General features: G+C 38.1%; 1 protein-coding gene across 2 annotated transcripts in view; it reads right to left on the bottom strand.

The window, feature by feature from the left end:
• Window positions 1-5,060: 5,060 nt before the first annotated feature.
• IMPG2 (interphotoreceptor matrix proteoglycan 2) overlaps window positions 5,061-16,421 on the bottom strand; it is a 91,526-nt gene continuing 80,165 nt past the window's right edge. Inside the window, exons 15-19 of one of the 2 annotated variants that reach the window (XM_049628089.1) lie at window positions 11,746-11,956; window positions 10,314-10,502; window positions 8,737-8,935; window positions 8,183-8,262; window positions 5,061-5,738 (exon numbers count right to left, since the gene is read on the bottom strand). In XM_049628089.1, the coding sequence (XP_049484046.1) occupies window positions 5,726-5,738; window positions 8,183-8,262; window positions 8,737-8,935; window positions 10,314-10,502; window positions 11,746-11,956 (692 nt within the window). In that variant the 3' untranslated portion in view covers window positions 5,061-5,725. The remainder of the gene's footprint in view (window positions 5,739-8,182; window positions 8,263-8,736; window positions 8,936-10,313; window positions 10,503-11,745; window positions 11,957-16,421) is intronic. The other variant, XM_049628088.1, reaches the window with a different exon arrangement.

Here is a 16,421-nt window from a genome sequence, read left to right on the forward strand (position 1 = left end):
CAGTAGACAAATCACTCTTTGGTTTCATGAATAAATAACAAAGAGCAAGACATGACTTTAACATCAAAGAACTCAGTTTAGTGGAAAATCAGTGACACAAATAAAAAATTACAAAACAGCATTGGTAAATAATGGAATGAAGCATGTACATGACAGAAAAAGGCATGAAAGGAGTTTTTGTCAGTTTTCTGAAGCTTCTTCAAAGGCCCCCCTGCTGAAAATGTGTGTATTCTTCCCCAAACCTGCCACAGTGTGTGAAATATTGACAATGGGAGTTATTCATTTGGAAAAATGACTTATACCCAAAAAGCCCACATACCATGTTGGTGTTACTCAGAAAATCATGATTCCTTAACAGCTATTATTATATGAGTAGAAATTCATTTATACTAAAAAGGGGGGTAGGACACAAAATGTGTGTGTGTGTGTGTGTGTGTGCGTGTGTGTGCGTGTGTGTGCGCGCGCATGTGCATTGCTGAGAACATAATTTAAAGTTTAGTTCATGGAACACAGCCCATCAAGAACTAGCTCAGATGGGACATATATTCAGAAGGACCTAGAAAGCAGATTATCGTATGAGGGCAAGCGCTAATAGTGACTAGGGCTTATCCTGACCAGACTTATTAAAAATAGGGCTACTGGGGCACCTGCGTGGCTCAGTTGGTCAAGTGTCCAACATGGGCTTAGGTCTCAAGTTTCGTGAGTTCGAGCCCTGCATCGGGCTCTGTGCTAACAGCTCAGAGCCTGGAGTCTGCTTCAGATTCTGTGTCTCCCTCTCTCTCTGCCCCTCCTCTGCTCACATTCTGTCTCTCTCTCAAAAAATAAACATTAAAAAGACAATAAAAATTTAAAAAATAAAAATAATAGGGTTATTAACTCTTTCTTCTAATTAGTAACTAAAACGAGGTTACTAATTAATTAGTTAACCGGTATTTTTATTAGACATATTTCTGTTTGTGTTTTTATAATGTTGTCTTTGGAATCAAATTAAGACTATCTTCCCCTGTCTAAGAATGATTTAGGATTTCCTCATGCCCTGTTGCCATAAAGCCAAGATGCAAATGTAGGAAGGAAAGAAATTGAAAATTGAGGTTTCTGATGATGATGCTTAGGTTGGTGGTAGGTGATTTTCCTCCTGCCCTTCCCATGCAAAATTGGTTTAGACTGTTGTTACCATATTTAGGTCTTATCTGTTCTCTTTAGACAGGTGACCAATTCCTTCTCTAGTTACAGGACAGCTGGTGCTAGCTACCATCCTCACCAATCCTTTTTAAATCAACTCCATCAGTTTTCTTTCCATCCCTGCCTTAAGCAAATGAGGAAAAAATGAAAGTTTCTAAGAGCTTAAAAGAATAAAGTTCAAGAGAGGCGAAATAATGACTCAGCATCATTAACTATTAACAAAATTTAAGGCAAAAATTGGGCTCTAAATTTGTCTTCAGTTCACCTAAATCCTCACTACACAAAGACTAATCAAAAGATGATTTTCATTTCCACCTCATGCTCATGTGTGTATCGCTGGTAATCATAACACAAATGTTGCTAGAATCTACAGTGCTTTATCTTAATTGACAAAAAAAATATGTGGGGAGATTCTTAAAAGAGAAGTTTATTAATAATAAAAATAGCACAATTATATACATGAGAAAAGAAAGATCTTTTTAAACTTTTATTTCTAATTAGTTAACATTAAGACCAGCACATTTCAAGAAAAAAGTACAATAACATGAACTTAGTTGATCTATACTTTAAGTAAAATGTCATAAACAAGATGAAAAAGAAGAATCTCACATTATCCATACTCCATACTGAATATATATTATGGCATACACGATTGCTTCAGAATCATGACATAATCCTGACACATAAATAATTATGCATCTGTTCTCTAATATGATGTTTACTTTTTCCTACTAATATCCGTAATCTCTAAAAAAATAATTACATGTGAGAAAAAGAAAAGCCAGAATGAGGGACCATTTAATCTAGGCTATAGCTGTAAATTGCATAGTGGAGAAGAGTGTTTTAATCTGTGTTTTACTCTCCTGAAGAGAGTGGTTTAACCTGTGTCTTATTAACTCATAGTAGTAGAAGGTTTTATAAAATGCATTAGTCAAAAACATTTCCAGGCAGATTCTTTACATCACCAATTACTTTCTGGTACTCTCCCACCTTGCCACCTCCAGCCAGGATCTTTTGTGGAACACAATGCAATTGATTTAAGGACTGTACCCTTCACACTGTTTTTCTGCATTTATTACACACTAGGGAATAGAATGAGCTAGGCTCCATTACTCATCACAGCTGGATAGTAGATGAGGAAGACTGGTCCCACCCATTCCTACAAGGAATTGTTGTAAATATTTTAGGGGAAAAAAATTGACCCATATTTCTCTTGGTTAAAACATCTCAATGTCATAAAAATAAGTTATTCTCCTAAATCAGCTATTTCCTTATGGAATAAATATGTTGCCTTTTCTTCCCATTTCAGAATAAAAATTCAATCCACAGATTGACAGATACCAGAGTATCCATTACTGAAAAACATGTAAATGATACAAAGATCCTAGCTGCCTAAAAATCATGAAACAGAAGGCAAACATAAAACAAGCACACAAATGAATAACTAAATCAGGTATTATTTGAGCCAACATATTTTTAAAGCCTACAGAGAATATTTGCTCAGTTTCCATCTTTTTGTCAGAAGTAATATTAAGTCAAGTCATTATAATTCACTATGTGGGCACCAAAGGGGAAGGAGGAGGGGAGCAGCCAACTCATAATAACTAGATGCTGGAGAAGAAAAAAAAAGTGGGAATAAAATCAGGTAAAACCTGCACTTGCTTTATTATGTAAAGTAAATGAGACTGTAGGGCACATAAATGTGAACAAACACCCTTAAAATACTGCCAGGGTAGAAATGAAGTCTTATTTACCAAATAAATTCCCCTTCATCCAGACCCATGAAAATAGAAATTATGTAGGTACACTCACAGCTATATGTATAAGACTCCAAAGCACTTTATGAATCAAAAAAAAAGTTTGAGTTATTTACCATACACTTTTAGCACTAACTGCATTTTATTGCCATCAAATAAGATGGCATTTTTATTAAATATATTGCTAGGTTTTGGGGAATGTTCTAATAATCAGAAAATTTCATTCCTCAATCACACAACCTAAAGGAGAGTTTAGCCCTCATCCTCTTAAATGACTATATGCCATTAAATTGTTTCAGGGAACACTCTTCTAAAAAGAAGCTCTTTTGGTGTACTTTGCCCTTTGAGAGTGAGAGAGCCTCTCTGGCACTAGGGATGTTCGCCGTGGAAACTGCATTCTCCAGTCTTTCCTACTACAGTTCAGCTATAGCAAAAGTAGGGCATAAGTCTCATTCCTGGACTGAGGCCTCCAAGTTTCTCCCTGAGAATGTGGGAGTTCCCTTATTCTTCCATTTAATAGGTTTGAAACAGACATTCATGTAGAGTTAAATGATTTGCTCTTGCCTGAAAAGGTCATATAAAAGGGAATCAGAGACAGAGATGTGTCAGAATTCTCAGATTCCCACGTCACTGCTTGGCTTCCGGAAAACAAGAATCCTTCTTTAGCTTTTTTAATTTGTGCTTCTCCTAACTGATCCACGTGGTGACCTTTCCCCAGATTCCTTTTAAGCCCATGTAGACTCTGACAGCAAGCAGACATTCAAATGATTACATTCTAGGGTTAATGTGGGATAAAAACAAATCTTCTTTTCATTTAACATATATAAGTTTAGGAAAACAAGTTTAAAACATAAACAGTTAAACAGAAACCTTTTAAAAATAAAACTAAGCATTTAGTGATGGCAAATGTTATTAACATTTATAATGCTTTAAAGATCATTATCAATTACCTTTCAAATGAGCCCAGTACAAAATGTCCCAGCAGTGACTTGGACCTATACTGAACTTGTAGAAAATCCATTAAGTGAGTAGGGAATGAAAAACAATGCTGAGATAAGGGAACCACCTTCATACAAACACATACCATACATATTTTGTAAATTACCTGGGAATCTTCTAGGCTTTCAATGGCTTTACTGGGGCATGCACTCAGAGCTTTAGTTTTGGGTGGCCTCATAATGGGTGCAATTGGCAATCATAAAGTTAAGAAAAAAAAATAAGTGAACCAAGTATCTTATCGTATAGTCAATCTATCCTGGTTAGTTATATCTGGTCAGAAAGAAATCGAAATGTCAAGATTGTTTTTGGCAAATATGAAGACATCTAACATGAAATAGCTTTATCAATAATAAGCTCTTTGTATATGCAATTTAATATTAATAGTGAAGACTATTTGGCCCTCTCCTTGCCCCCTCCAAAGCTACCCATTCAAAAACATACTAGAGAGAAAGAGGAAAACTTCCATTTCCAGTTAAAATTTATATAAGATGTGGACATTTCCTACCTATATACTTAAAAACAATTTTAATTGCAATAAAAGTCCTGTCACATTTCACGTAAGCAGGAATTAATTTAGACACGAGTTATTATACAAAGGAAAAGCAATGCAAAGAAGCTAACCTATACTAACCTATACTATGTGAGGTAGTTAAATGCTGCTTTCCAAATTAATACACCAGGAACTAGAGAAGATCCAGAACTTGCCTAGGACAACATGAGATAGCCAAAGAAGAGTCAGGGTGCCTATTAGTTTGACTCAGCCCACCCATCGATCGGCCAAATACATTCTCAGTGCTGTGGCCTTGACCCAATGCCCATTCACTCCCTCCCTGTCCACATAATTAAATTAATCTGTAGTCTAATGGGAACCCTTTAAACATTATACACATGAGGGGCGCTTGGGTGGCTCAATCGGTTAAGCATCTGACTCTTGATTTCGGCTCGGGTCATGAACTCACTGTTCATGAGATTGAGCCCTGCACTGGGCTCTGCACTGACAGTGTGGAGCCTGCTTGGGATTCTCTCCCCCCACCCTTTTCTGCCCCCCACCCCCAGCTCATGCTGTCTCTCAAAATAAATAAATAAACATTTTTTAAAAATTATACATATGTAATGCCCTTGACAACTAAAAAAAATAGGATATTGACATACTTAACAATAATGTGGTCTTGATTCATATGCTCAGGAAATTCAAAATTCTGGTGGAAACTGAAGTACAAGCCTAACTCTATACTACAGCAAAAAGGTTACTTTTTCTTCAATAGTGTAATTGCCAAAAAAACTTGGTATTTTTTATGTGGATGAATGTCTGACTATAAACTATATTAAAACTACTTCAAAGGCTTCTCCTTCCACCTAACAATAACAAACATGCTACAAAATATTGTTACTGAGCCTGCCTTCTCCTGTAATGGTCTCCTGTTATCTGCTTCCAGGAAAACCTGAGCCACAATTAAGACACACTTTCGAGATTCAGAACAGATAATGAATTCAGTCCCAACTCCTAGGCCCAAGTTTTACTTGTAGAATACTTCCCAGAACTCATACAGCTTTGAGTCTTTAAATACAGCTTTTGGTCTTTGTAGGTATAAAAATGGTCACATCTCTTACTACATTCTGAAATTTTAAGCTAGAAAAAATTTTGTCCCCAAATTTAATTTTTTAATTTTTAATTTTTTCACTCTTCTTCCAACAGAGGTCAAAATCCAGGTTAATTATATGACATAGGTAACAAGTGATCTTCATCTTCTCTAGGCTTCTGATCAGTTTCATAATAAAAGTTTTGATTAAAGCTCTTCCCTGCCATGAAAAAAACAAAGAACAATTAATTGAAAAAGCAAGAAATGCTCTGAAATTCACTTTTGTTATAATACATCACCAACATATGATTCCTAAGATCACCAACATTTTCTATTTTCTTTCTTTGCAGAAAGTTGTCCTGTGCTTTGCTGAGCTAAAAAACAAACAAACTGCCTCCGCCCACCAAAAAAAACCCCACTCTATCAAGATCACGTAATGTTTTTATGAATCCTAAATCAAGTCTATGAACATTTTCTTGGGCTACTGGTAGATGAAAATGCTGAGACTAAGTGAAATTGAAAATGTATGAATTTACATACATTTTTTCAATGCCATCTTTCCTCAATGAACATCCCTCTTAAGGTTATAGTGTTTATGTGGACTTTCTTTTGTTTCACTGGATCTTCTTATTTAAATATTCTTTACCACATGGAATTTTTTTTTTTTTTTGGTAGTTTCAAAGGCATTTTTCAAAGGCATGTTTCAAAGGCAGTTACAAGAAACTGAAGCATGTAATTAATCTGTGTGTCGCTAATTAGGGTCTCCTGAATCCCTTCTTTGAATGTCTTAGCCTAAATGAAATGCATTTTTAATTGAGAGAACACATTCAAGCAGGTGGCTCCAAGAGGCTTATAAAGAGTCTTAGGAAAGACAAAAACATCAGTTATGTTCTTTCTTCTGGATACCACTGAAATGGAGCCATAGGTAATCTTCTGGCCAGAGTTGTAGGGATGAAGGGGAGTCCTGGTTTTTAAAAGGCAGTTTCCTGGTATATATATATACAATGGAGTATTACTCAGCAATCAAAAAGAATGAAATCTTGCCATTTGCAATGATGTGGATGGAACTGGAGGGTATTATGCTAAGTGTAATTAGCCAGTCAGAGAAAGACAAAAACCATATGACTTCACTCATAAGAGGACTAGGACTTTAAGAGACAAAACAGATGAACATAAGGGAAGGGAAACAAAAATAATATAAAAACAGGGAGGGGGACAAAACAGAAAAGACTCATAACTATGGAGAACAAACTGAGGGTTATGAGAGGGGTTGTGGGAGGGAGGATGGGGTAAATGGGTAAGGGGCACTAAGGAATCTACTCCTGAAATCATTGTTGCACTATATGCTAACTAATTTGGATATAAATTTAAAAAAATAAAAAATAAAACAAGTTTAAAAAAAAAAAGAAAGGCAGTTTCCTGGTAATATTGCTCTAACAATATTCAATAAGGTTGGCAGCACCTCCCAGGGACCAAGTCAGATGGTCAGAGATATTTAAAGGAATCTTCACCATGTACTTGGAATTTAAAAACCATCTTCTTCAGTTTCCTTAGGTTCTAATTAATCCCTTCCTATCAGAGAGGAACCATAAGTGAAGGACTGCTTATCAGAGCAAAGGGATTCAGAGCAAAGGGGCAGAGGCTCCCATTAAGGCCATGTGTGTTATCATGACGCTTTATCAATTTCTTCTGCAAGCATGCATGAATTGCTGTGGTTTCTCTCTTCTAAAAGCCAGGCAAAGATATCTGGCCTCAGTGGAACCCCATCCATGAGGAAGTACCTTTATGAGGGCAGCAGGAACAAATATCAAAGCCAAATTATATCTCAGTCATCATATATTCAATTAATGCCCATAATGGCCTCTCTATAAGATAGTTTATTTTTTTTATTTTATTTTTTCGAGAGAGACAGAATATGAGTATGGGAGGGACTTAGAGAGAGGGAGACACAAAATCTGAAGCAGGCTCCACACTCTAAGCTGTCAGCAAAGAGCCCAATGCGGGGCTCGAACTCATGAACTGTGAGATCATGACCTGAGCCAGTCAGACACTTAAATGACTGAGCCACCTAGGTGACCCACGATAGTTTATTTTGGTAACCCAAGTATGGTTATGGATCCTGAGGAACAGAGAAAAATAGTTACAGAATTTGCCCAAAATGCATGCTGAGAAAAACAAATGGAAAGTGAAAGAGGGAAATGTAAGATTAACTTGATAAAAGCAAGAGATAAATACTTTAATGAGATTTGTGTAATTCAAAGCATACTAAAAACTGTCTACCAAGATGGCAATGGAAGGAAACATTGAAATGTGTGAGGATTTTTGGCTGCTCAAGTGCTTTTCATAGAAACTGTCCATGAAAAATATTTTAGAGCATTAAATCACAGGTGTTCTCTGTGGTAACAAGAGAGAAAATACAACATAGCCCAGGAATCTCTAGGTCAGAACAGATAGTTTTAAATCTTCTCTACCATTTGTTATCATTGTGATCTTAAGTCCCTTCATGTATCGGCGGCTTCCCCTCCTCACTTATCAGTTAATAAGCATTGGTTATCACCAGAACCCATGTCATGAGGACAGGAATTATGTTATGTACCCACACTGGTGGCACTATTCTAAGGCACAGCTTAAGAACCTGCATAAGAGACTGCAACAAATGCTTACATTTGATGTTCTCTCACGAAAGCTACAAACTCAGGATCATTGGCATACAGTTCCAAAATTCTCATTCTTTCTTGAATTTCCTTAGAAAAGAAAAAAACACCATTAGAAAAACCCCAGCAGCTTTTTTTGAAGGAGTTCTCATTTTTTATAAGGAAGTGTGGATTTCTGGGCTACCCAGGGGAGAGCTATAGGACAGAATGGCCTTTTCAGAGAAATGAGGGTTTGGTTACTGCATGAACCACTCTGGATAACTCAGACATATATTCCTAAGGAAAGGAGGGAGGAAAGAGAGAGCATTTGCTAATAATGGAAAAAGAAAGCACTGGAGGGGGAAATTAGGTATAGCTCAGAATTGCATATCCCCTGCATACCACATCGACTGGAAGATATCATGAGGTAAAAAACTGACCAGGAAATATTTTTCACTCTTTCTTAAGGCCCATGTACTTTCATGTGTATACACACACACACACACACACACACACACACACACACACACACAGCAGCAGCATCAGCAGCAGCAGCAGCAGCAACAGAAAAGCAAAGTTACCTACCTCTTTGGAAAGCTCACTGTTCTCATACATTTGCCTGATTTCTTCCCTGCTCAGACCACCAATCATCTCTCCACTTGCAGAGCTGTAGAAGGGGTTGTGAGGATAGGGCCCCTCATACTGCTCAGGTCCAGCTACATGGCTTTCATACACAGGGTACTTCACAGCATTTTCAATTGATGAGAGGCTGTCAGGCTGCCTGCTGGAGCAAAAAAACAAAGGTATGGTTGATTGAGGTTTTTCAGATGCTCAACTACTTCAAAGACTATTTACCTGAAGCACGATTTCTATTGGGCAAGAAAAAGAGGTGAGCTGGATACAGATGTGGGGAGGTAACTATGAAAAATATTCAGATCAATCTCAAATATTATTTATCAGGTGTTATCATTTCCTGAACTACATGGCAAGTGCCCTATGGAATGACTATTTCATGTCTTATTTGTCTTTATTTGCCCCAAAATGCTTGTCAATAAATGTTGATGGGGAAATATGTCCTTCACCGTACAGTATTTCATTAAATGAATACAGTTCCATCATTCCCAGAGTATGCAAGTCAAAATCAGTATGCAACCTGAGTTGCATCAGTAAACAGAGAATTTGATAGAAAAGTAAATACAGGGAGACCTCAATGAAATTCCATTCAGATCTACAAATATTTACTGAGCATCGATTATGTGCCTAGGATTGTTCTAGATGCTGATGACACAAAGAGTTTGTTGGAACCCTGTCCTGAATACACTCTAAAGCAAAATCAGAAATAATAAAAAAAAATGTAACAACAATGATGGAAGTATGTCCTGGGTGCTCTAGGAACCTAGGAGAGTTGTCTCCCAGCCATGCCAGAAAATGAGGACAGGTAACCTGAACCTGAAGCAGCAGATCTTACAGACTCGAGTAGCACAGAAGCAAAGTAAAACCAAGGATCACGATCACATAACAACTAAAAGGTCTTTGAATCTCTATCCTACTAGGAAGAGCAGGTTTCATTTCCCCCATTAATGAAGCTACTAAACAGAGAAACAGATTTTAGTTCTTGTCAGATTCTTACCCAGATTTACAATCTAGCTAATTACCACTGGTAAGAGCCAAAAGGGAACAAACTAACAGATCTGGTCTTCACACAGAGGTCTCACCTCAGTTCCATCACCCTTCTAATTCCTCCCCAATGGCAAAACAGGCCTTCTGGCCACATTCAACAATGACATTCCTTCAGTGTGTCTTGAGATTCATGAATGCCTCCCTGACTTTGCTCATGCTCATTCAATTAACCACGCCCCCACCAGCAAACATCTACCCTCCTGTCCAGCTAAATATCATAACCATCATTAAAACTTCTAAGACACTCTCCCAGGCCAAATGAATTAATCCCTCATCTAGGCCCCTTAGCATCTTATTCATACTCCTGTTTACATTTGTTTCCAATCTGACACCCTTTGAGGATAGGGACCATGTTTTTATTCAACTTTATAGCTTCCTCTCCTCCAACCAGATCCATATATCCAATAGGGCATTTAGTAAGTACAAAATAAATGAATAAAAGGAGTATTTTATTCCATTAGAGAGCAATTTTCTTTATATACCTGCTGGGCCTCTCTCTCTCTCTCCTAACATGATGAGTCTGAAGAGTCCTGACGAGGAAGAAGACAACAGCAGACGAAACAAGGACAAGTCCAACCACAGAGGCAATGGTGATGCCTATTACCAGGGGCTCAGACACAAACTCCTCACAGTGCTCACCTCGGTACCACCAGTTCTCACCCACCCGGCATCTGTAATGAGAAGAGACAAAGTCCAAAAACAGAACCACTGTGCTGAAAACAACAATGGCAGAACTTTGGTGGGACCGGGGAAAGGTAGTGAAATAAATACTGACCATGTGAAGCTTCAGTAAAGGAGTGAACATAACAGGTTAAGTGATTATACAATTTAAGGTTGTGATTAATGGCTGGTGCCGACCTGGCAGGTCTTCCATGACGATTTGTAATTGACTAAATAAAAGACTGACTAGACCGAAAGAAAGTACTCTATTTAACTTTCTTATTTACACTTAACAAAACACAGGCCCACGAAGGAAAGTGACTATGAGATCACACAATTAGTCAGCAACAAATCTGGGCCTAGACTCCAGTCTCCGAACTCCTCATCTCCTTTCACCACACTGCAGAGATTCCCCCAACCCTGAGGCCCCAGGCTTGGGCAAAAGTGTCTTCAATTCCCAGAGCAGCAAGAAAATGACTGCTTTTCAAAATAATATTAATTTCTCTGGAAATCAGAAAACTATTTTTCCTTGGAGTTTTCTAGTTCAACTTTATATTTTTTCATTCAAAAGAGTCTGATCATCCCCCCCTATGTTCTCTGTGTCTGGCATCTATACCAAAATTCACCCATTTTGATGTTCACAAACCATCTTCTTATTCATGTTTCTCCCATTTATTCTAAGCGTTTTCTCCATTTACATCCATGTGACTAGTTGTTGTGTAGTTCAGAGGTTGACTAGTTCTGTTTTGTTTAAGGGAAATGAGTAGAGGAGAATGGTCAGGCTACCTGAATCTGCTCGTCTGTCTGTGGACTTTCTTAGGCTCTGCCTTTTAAAAAAAATGGATCTTAGGAACTTTATTTTTGAATACTCAGTAGGACCAAGAGCAGCTCAAAGCCTTTAACAACACATCCAAGAGGACCACAAAAACTTCACAGTATAAAGTATTAATCTTATGCCTAACAACACAGTGAACACCAACTACTGCAAGTACTCTCCAAGTAAGACATATTTAAATAATGTTCTTCTTATAGCTTCCTAAAAGTATAAAGTAAAATAACCAATTGAACTGGGTATAATTCAGGCCTATTAACTGACCCAGTCTTCACATGAGAACTAGATGGCATCCATCTATTGCCTAGATATAACTTTTATAGTAAATATTGCTATGATTATCCTAAAGTCATAGGTGTAGACAATGACTACAGAGGAAGTTACCTATAACCTTGGGAAGCCAAAATCTCTATGCAACATACCTACAAATGGCCCCATGTCCAGGCATAATGTCACACTTTCCATCATTCAAGCAGAAGTCAGGCTGTAGGTCACAGAGACTCTGACAGGGCAGTTCTTCCACACTCAGGTACCCAGGGTAGCATCTGCACTCTGCTTCTCCACTCCAGGGGTTGACTAAACACTCAGAAAATTCATTGCATGCCTGAAACTTGCAAGGGTTGGCTTGATCACCTAAAATATCAAACAAACCAGAGAATTATACAAGAAAAGGCAAAATACAGGGGCTGGGATACATGAAGCCCCTCCAGTAACACTCTCCCACTGCAAAGTACCAGAGGGCAACCCCATTCCTGAACCATTAAAGTATACCATCACCACCAATACCACAAAAAATTCTCACCCATCCTTGGATTGATGAACTTTTGTCAAATTTTCTGAAACCCAGAACTAAAGTATAAAACCCAATGACCTGGGTTTTTTTTTACATTTTTTATCAAAGAAGCATGTGGAAGCCTTAAAACACATGCCATGTAATTATCAATCTAAATTCAACATAGTTTTCATATACCATTCATTTGCACCAACCCTAACCTACTATAGTAGTTACAGTACTACCTGTGTTCTGTATACAATGCTAAATGCCAGTTCTCCACACTGAGAACATGGGATGAGGAAACAGAGCCCAGAGAAGAACTGATAGGAGCCTCAGGGGTGGATATAACCCAATAAGAGTAGCTAAGAACATCTGAAATTTGCTGAAGCCAATGTGAGAAAAATAAATCACCCCTATACCACCTGAGGCCATTCCCAATAATATTTTGACTTCAGTAACTATTTTTCTTTATTATATGAGAAAAAATAAAAATTTTAAATAATTATGACAATAACAAGTCAAAAGTGATACAAGACAATGACCATGATGGGTCTTCTATCCTACCGAAGAACATCCCACTATATGTCTTCACTGATAAACAGCAATCTGTGAGTGGCAAATGGTGACACAGATACCAAAGACAGGTGAAATAGGTGGAGATGATCCATAGACTCATCTAGATGAAAAATCATGAAGTTTAGCCAAAAGGCTAAGGGGAGCTAAAAAAAATAAAGAGCATAGTCTCTGTTTCCAGAGAAACTAATATGGTTTTGAGAATCAATGATTTCCTTGCTGCTCTGGAGATTAAAGATACCCTGCACAAATCTGTGGTCTTGGACTTTGGATCTCTGCAGCTTATTTTCCTTTATCCTATGAAGGAATGTGGAGATGAGCGCAGTTGAATAGTATAGCCCCCAAAATTCATGTCCACTCAGAACCTCAGAATATGACCTTATTTGGAAACAGGTTCTTTGCAGATATGATCAAGTTAAGATGAAGTCATATTTGATTAGGGTGGACCCTAACCCAATAACTGATGTCCTTAAAAGAAAAGGGAAATTTGAACACAGAGACACAAACACACAGAAAAGAAGGCCATATAAAGATGGAGACAGAGACTGGCATGATGCATCCATAAGTCAAGATCATCGAGGATTGTCGACAAACACCAGAAGCTTGAAGGAGGCAAGGAAGGAATTTTTCTTAGAGCTTTCAGAGGAAATGTGGCCCTACCAAACACCTTGATTTTGGATTTCTAGCTTCCAGAACTATGAGAGAATAAAGTGCTATGTTGTTACAAACCAATCAGTTTGTGGTTCTTTGTTATAGCAGCCCTAGGACATTAATATAAGAGACACTAATAAGATGCTCTTATAACAAGGAGAGCATCCAAATGTGATGACAGATGGGCAGTTTCTATATGCAGGATTCATCTGTGTATTTCCTAAGTCTATGCATCTTTACCCTAGTATTCATTTTGTCACTCTGTAATGAGAAAATAATCTAATCTTAGACGTGAAGAAAAGGAGTGTATATAGGGGGTGGGAAGGATGGTATTGTGTGGCTCCCTTTTCTTGATAAAAGTTCAAAAATTTCTGAAACATGACGTGAAAACAAGTAAGGCAAGAGACAAGTCAGCCTTGTCTCTAGTCCATCTTGGGATAAAATAGTGTTTTAATTGGAAGTCTTTTAACTAAAAATATGCATGCTATAGGAAAATACCTACTTAGAAATTTGAAAACTTCGTGGCCATTCTATGTGGGTATAGGTGAATGTTTTTGCAGGAGGGAGGGAAGGAAAATAGAGTATAAGAGGAAAAAAAAAATCTTGCTCCCTTTTGCTTCCAGACTGAGAAAAACCAAGACTAATATATAATCATGTAAATAAAAGGCTGTAGTTTGAAGGTCTCTTTCTAGGTCTTTGTGCGGGTTGAAGGTGAGGATGCCCAGAATGCATGACCCTCTGTTTGGAAGAATCAAAGGTAGACTTAGAGCTCAGCTTAAGATAGGAGACAGGATCTAAATTGTAGAATGAATACATTCTGGTTTTTTTCCCCAGTAGAATGCTAAGAGAAGGATTTATGGGTTCAGGAAAATAAGAGTGAAGGAAATGTGAAGAGGGTCTGGAAAGACAGCAAGAGCAGCCAGAATAACATGGTAGCTGACTGGGTCCTGGAGAAAAAGTTGGCCAGTAAGAGACGCCTTTGAAAGATTTGCTGAGGAATTTAGGATGGTTAAGCCTAATAGTAATATGCTTAAGCCACCTGCAACGCTACAATAAAGCCTCTTCCATCACCCTCATACCATCGGCAAATATCTGACAGAATCAACTACCTTGGGTTAGAGGTGTTCTGGGAAGTGAAAAACGGAACTGTGATCTGCGTTGGGTTAACATAAAGAACAACCACATGGGTCAAAGTAAATGTGACTGGAAACTCAGCTCAACTAACTCAGAGCTGGAGATAATTAAGAAATATTTAAATTCCCGGATAATTCCTAGAGATAGTGAGAGTGAGAAGGCCGTGAATGCAGGTTTTACACTGCACAAGGGAGAGGCTGATTCCAGTTCATTTGAATATTAAAGGAAAAGGTGACCCTATAAACCTAGATGACTTGCCATGCAGCTGACATGTGAGTTACACACAAAACTGAAGTGAACGCACTTCTTTATTGTAATTCTCTCTATTTTTTATTTTTTCAATGTTTATTCATTTCTGAGAGAGACAGAGACAGAGCAGGGGAGGGGCAAAGAGAGACGGAGACACAGAATCCAAAGCAGGCTCCAGGCTCTGAGCGGTCAGCACAGAATCTGATACAGGGCTCAAACCCATGAACTGTGAGTTCATGACCTGAGCCAAAGTCGGACACTTAACTGACTGAGCCACCCAGGCGCCCCTATTATAATCTCTTTAAAAAGAAGTAGGTGGACTTTTGCAAAAGTTGTATAAATCATAACTGTTTGTATTTGTGTGGGTAGTCAAATGTTTTTGCATGGTTTTTGGTTTTTTTTTTTGTTTTTTTTTTTTTTTTAATTTTTTTTTCAACGTTTTTTTTTTATTTTTGGGACAGAGAGAGACAGAGCATGAACGGGGGAGGGGCAGAGAGAGAGGGAGACACAGAATCGGAAACAGGCTCCAGGCTCCGAGCCATCAGCCCAGAGCCTGACGCGGGGCTCGAACTCACGGACCGCGAGATCGTGACCTGGCTGAAGTCGGACGCTCAACCGACTGCGCCACCCAGGCGCCCCCATGGTTTTTGTTTAATCCTTAGACTAGCCCCCATGAAATATATAGACCAGGTAATAATACTATCCCGATTTAACATATAAGTACTAAGCCTCAGAGATAAAATAGCTCATCTGGAGTTACACAAATGACAAACAGCAGAGCAGAGGCAAGAAACCAGGCCTTCCAAATTATAATTAATTTCTTCTTCCACTGCCCCACACTTTCCTCATTTTGAATGAATGATGTTCCTTCAAAAATTTCAAAGGGAAGAATGTTGGCTTTTCTCCCAGTTAAAGAATAGTGTTGACTCCCAAACCAGTTTGAGAGTAAAAGGCACTAGAGAAATACAAACCTAGGCATTTCACCTTACTCCTACTCAAAATCACTGTTCTCTCTATGGAAGGAAAAAGAGAACAAAGTTTGAGGATCCAACAGTATCCTCTGCATCCAAATGTTCCAAATAAAAACAATGGTTTATTTCAGCCAGTCACAGTATTTTTGAGTATCTCTTACATGCAAGATACTGTGCTAGGTTTGGGCCAGAAAGTGATTAATAAATCAGACAAGTCTCTGTCCTTGTGGATAGCTCAACTGGAAAAATAGCCACAAAGCAACTATGTGCATAAATAATCATTATTACAAAAGTTATACACTCTATAGCAGGAAAGAATATTATATTACAGGAAAGACTAAAAGGAAAGATCCAATCCAGATTATGGGTGAGTCAGTGAAAATCTTGAGGAAAAAACATTTGAACTGAGGCATAAAAGGTGAACAGAAATCAGCAGAGAGGGGAAAGAGTTTTAGGCAACAGGGACAGTAAGTATATGCAAAGTTTCTTGCAAGTTTCTTGAATCTGAAGAAGTAAAACAAGCTAATTTGAGTACAATATGGTGAGCAAAGAAGTTAGTTTCACTGGATGATACGGGGAAAAAAATAGGGACCAGAGCTCATGGCTATTGAATCAGGCAGCCACTGAAGATTTCAAGTAGGGAAGTGAAATAATCTGATTGATGTTTTAGAAAGAGCACCCTGGCTGCGGTCTGTATAGGGGAGGGGAATAAGACAGGTAGTGGGGAAACTGGTTCAAACGAAAG

The sequence above is a fragment of the Panthera uncia genome, chromosome C2, assembly GCF_023721935.1.
Source record: "Panthera uncia isolate 11264 chromosome C2, Puncia_PCG_1.0, whole genome shotgun sequence".
In the NCBI taxonomy this organism is placed as follows: Eukaryota; Metazoa; Chordata; class Mammalia; order Carnivora; family Felidae; genus Panthera; species Panthera uncia.